This window comes from Dromiciops gliroides, chromosome 3 (genome assembly GCF_019393635.1).
Source record: "Dromiciops gliroides isolate mDroGli1 chromosome 3, mDroGli1.pri, whole genome shotgun sequence".
NCBI classification, from domain to species: domain Eukaryota; kingdom Metazoa; phylum Chordata; class Mammalia; order Microbiotheria; family Microbiotheriidae; genus Dromiciops; species Dromiciops gliroides.
Genome location: NC_057863.1, coordinates 436597341 through 436600602, shown reverse-complemented (window position 1 = coordinate 436600602; position 3262 = coordinate 436597341). Strand labels below are relative to the sequence as shown.

Sequence of the window (3262 nt, the reverse complement as noted above, 5' to 3'; positions counted from 1 at the left end):
TGTCTGATGTTTCTTAGTGCTTAGAAAAGCTGCATAATTTATTGAATGAATGGACAAATGGATGGATAGATAGATGGATTGGTGAATGGATGAATTAATTAGTATAGTGAATTATTATGATCCTTCATGGTGGTGCAGAAATGACCCTGAGTTCATTAACATCATGGCAGCAGAGCACAAGCTTTGAATGATCCTACCAGACCAGATAATACTCAAGTACAGTCCAGGCAGTGAATCATATATTTTGTTCAAGTACCATTTGACCTAAATTCTAAGAATCTAATCACTTCAAGGCTACCTGTCTTTTTAAAGGCTACTCTGTTAATCATCTACTAAGTTAAGGAGGGAAATACATCACTAACTCCATCCCTCTAGGAAGTTAAGATTGAATATGAGTTGGGGAAAAAACCTCTAAAAAGTATTTCAGTTTCTTAAAAGGCAAAGGAAAGATCCAGTTTAATCCTCCTGAGCCTCAGTCTCCTGAACTATAAAATGAAGAAGTTGGATTAAATGTCTTTTGATGTGGGGGCAGCTAGGTGGCGCAGTGGATAGAGCACTGGCTCTGGATTCGGGAGGATCTGAATTCAAATTTGACCTCAGACGCTTGACACCTACTAGCTGTATGACCCTGGGCAAGTTATTTAACCCTCATTACCCTGCTCCCTCCCCCCAAAAATATCTTTTGATGTCCCTTCCAGCCCTAGAACTATCATCTTATAACTATTTATATAAGGTTCAAAGAGTTTAGCCAAATGAATTAGTGTTAAGAGTCCTATGATAAGAATCCAGGAGAACAGAGGCTATTTCTAAATAAGAGGTGGCATTACTCTGTGCGTGTACATGTGCATGTGTATGTGAGATGGAAATGGTCCATGTGCAAATTAGGTCTATTTTGGTCCTATTTGTGGTAGCTGATTTACTGGAAAAAAGGAGAGACTAAATATAAAAAGATCCCTCTTCCCTTGAGCCGTCCTAGGTAATCAGTTAAAATGGTGAGGTACTCTTTTGATCCAGAGAGCCCCACAAAATCATGCAAGTCAAGGGGTTCAAATCTCCGGGTCCACTTCAAGAATACCCGTGAAACAGCCCAAGCTATCAAGGGCATGCACATCCGAAAAGCTACCAAGTATTTGAAAGATGTCACATTGAAGAAACAATGTGTTCCCTTCCGTCGATACAATGGTGGAATTGGTGGGTGTGCCCAGGCTAAGAAGTGGGGTTGGACACAGGGTCGTTGGCCCAAAAAGAGTGCTGAGTTCTTAGTGCATATGCTGAAAAATGCAGAAAGTAATGCTGAACTGAAGGGTTTGGATGTGGATTTTCTTGTCATTGAGCATATCCAGGTTAACAAGGCTCCCAAAATGCAACAGCATACTTACAGGGCTCATGGCCGAATCAACCCATACATGAGTTCCCCTTGCCATATTGAGATGATACTGACTGAAAAGGAACAAATTGTTCCTAAGCCAGAAGAGGAGGTTGCTCAAAAGAAAAAGATATCCCAAAAGAAACTGAAGAAACAAAAGCTTATGGCACGGGAGTAAATGTGGCATTAATATGCAAATAAGTGGAAAACCGCATTTATCCTTACCATAAAAATATATATATATAAAGATCAATTGGGGGCAGCTAGGTGGTACAGTGGATAGAGCACTGGCCCTGAATTCAGGAGGACCTGAGTTCAAATCCGGCCTCAGACACTTAACACTTACTAGCTGTGTAACCCTGGGTAAGTCACTTAACCCCAATTGCCTCATCAAAAAACAAACAAACAAACAGATCAATTAGGAGTCTATTGCAACAATTCAGCTGGAGTTGGATGGAGGTATGGATAGAGATATGTGAAAAATGTTGATAAAGTAGAATTGACAACATGGAGTTGGATATGGAGGAGGGGGACTGAGATTGAAGAGAGAAAGAATCTCTCTAGGTTGCAGATATAGATGCCTGAAGGAAGGGAATGCCCTTGACAGAAATAGGGAAGTTATAGATGGTGGGGCATGGATTATTATCATTCTGCATATGCCTCTCTTAATTCAGCCCAAATTCAAATTAGTTTTGTTTTTGGCTGAGATGGCATACAATTTCCCATGGGACTTTCCATCCACCCAAACTGCTCCTTCAATAAGAGTTGTATATGTACAAAGATAGCATTTGGTTCCAGATGCTTATTAATTGCTATCAATCAATCAACAAGAATTTATTGTGTTTATTCTGCGTGAGGCACTGAGCTACATAGGGAATAGGGAGGGATACAAATAGAAAAATGTGACAGTCCCTGCCGTCAGGGAACAGACATTCTATTAAGAACATACAACACCTTCTCAGATGAGTAAACATGGGAAATAGGTGAAAAAGAAATGTGCAACCAGAGAAATCAGGAAAGGAGGTAGCAATTGTGTTAAGCTTTGACAAGAGATTAAAAGCAAAAATGAGGAGAAAGAACATTCCAGGAATAAAAGAGGCCGTGTATAAGGAACACCAAGTAGCCTGGTTTGACTGGAGAATAAAATGCTAGAGGGACAGTAACGTCTAATCATCCTATAAAGATTGGATTGTTAAGGGCTTTAAATGGAGGAGTTTGGAAGCATCCTAAAAGCAAAGGGGAGCCAATGAAGCCTCTAGAACAGAGGATTATCATAGTGAGACTAATACTTTGGGAATATTCATTTCATGTCTGTCTGGAGGATCAATTGGAAAGGGGAGACTGCACTTTCACTCAGTGACCTCTCCTCTTCTGGATTTCTCTCCATCCATCCATAAACACAAATATATGTATGTGTGTGTGTATACATATACACATACACAATATATACATACATATACACATACATATATGTGTATATACCTATATACATACATATATACATACATGTATGTACCCTATCCAAATCCTGGTAGCTGGTATCTATTGGCTCTTACGTCATTTGCTCTCTTTTATCAAATTCAGTATGTGATTCAAAATCTTCCTCTTCCTTTCAAGCACTTTCTTTATACTTGAGGACTACAACTTACATACTGATGTCCCCTCAAATACTGTGGTTTCCCATTCTAAATCTCTTTACCTCATTATATTCCCCTTCATTTCAGCTCAACTATATCTGTTTGCTTTATTTTCTTTTTTAATTTATGAAATAAAACAAGCATTTAAGTATCATAGTAGAATTTAAAAAGATGATTACACATAGAAGTACAGATCTATTATGTACAACTTGCTATTTCTTTTAAATATAAAATAAAATTATCCTGTAAATTTATTTTC

General features: G+C 38.4%; 1 protein-coding gene across 1 annotated transcript; it reads left to right on the top strand.

Moving 5' to 3' along the window:
• The first annotated feature begins 974 nt into the window (after window positions 1-974).
• LOC122749851 (60S ribosomal protein L17-like) lies at window positions 975-1565 on the top strand. Its single transcript, XM_043996408.1, has one exon. It carries the CDS (start codon window positions 990-992, stop codon window positions 1542-1544), a length of 555 nt encoding a protein of 184 aa, XP_043852343.1. The 5' UTR covers window positions 975-989; the 3' UTR covers window positions 1545-1565.
• Window positions 1566-3262: the final 1697 nt, after the last annotated feature.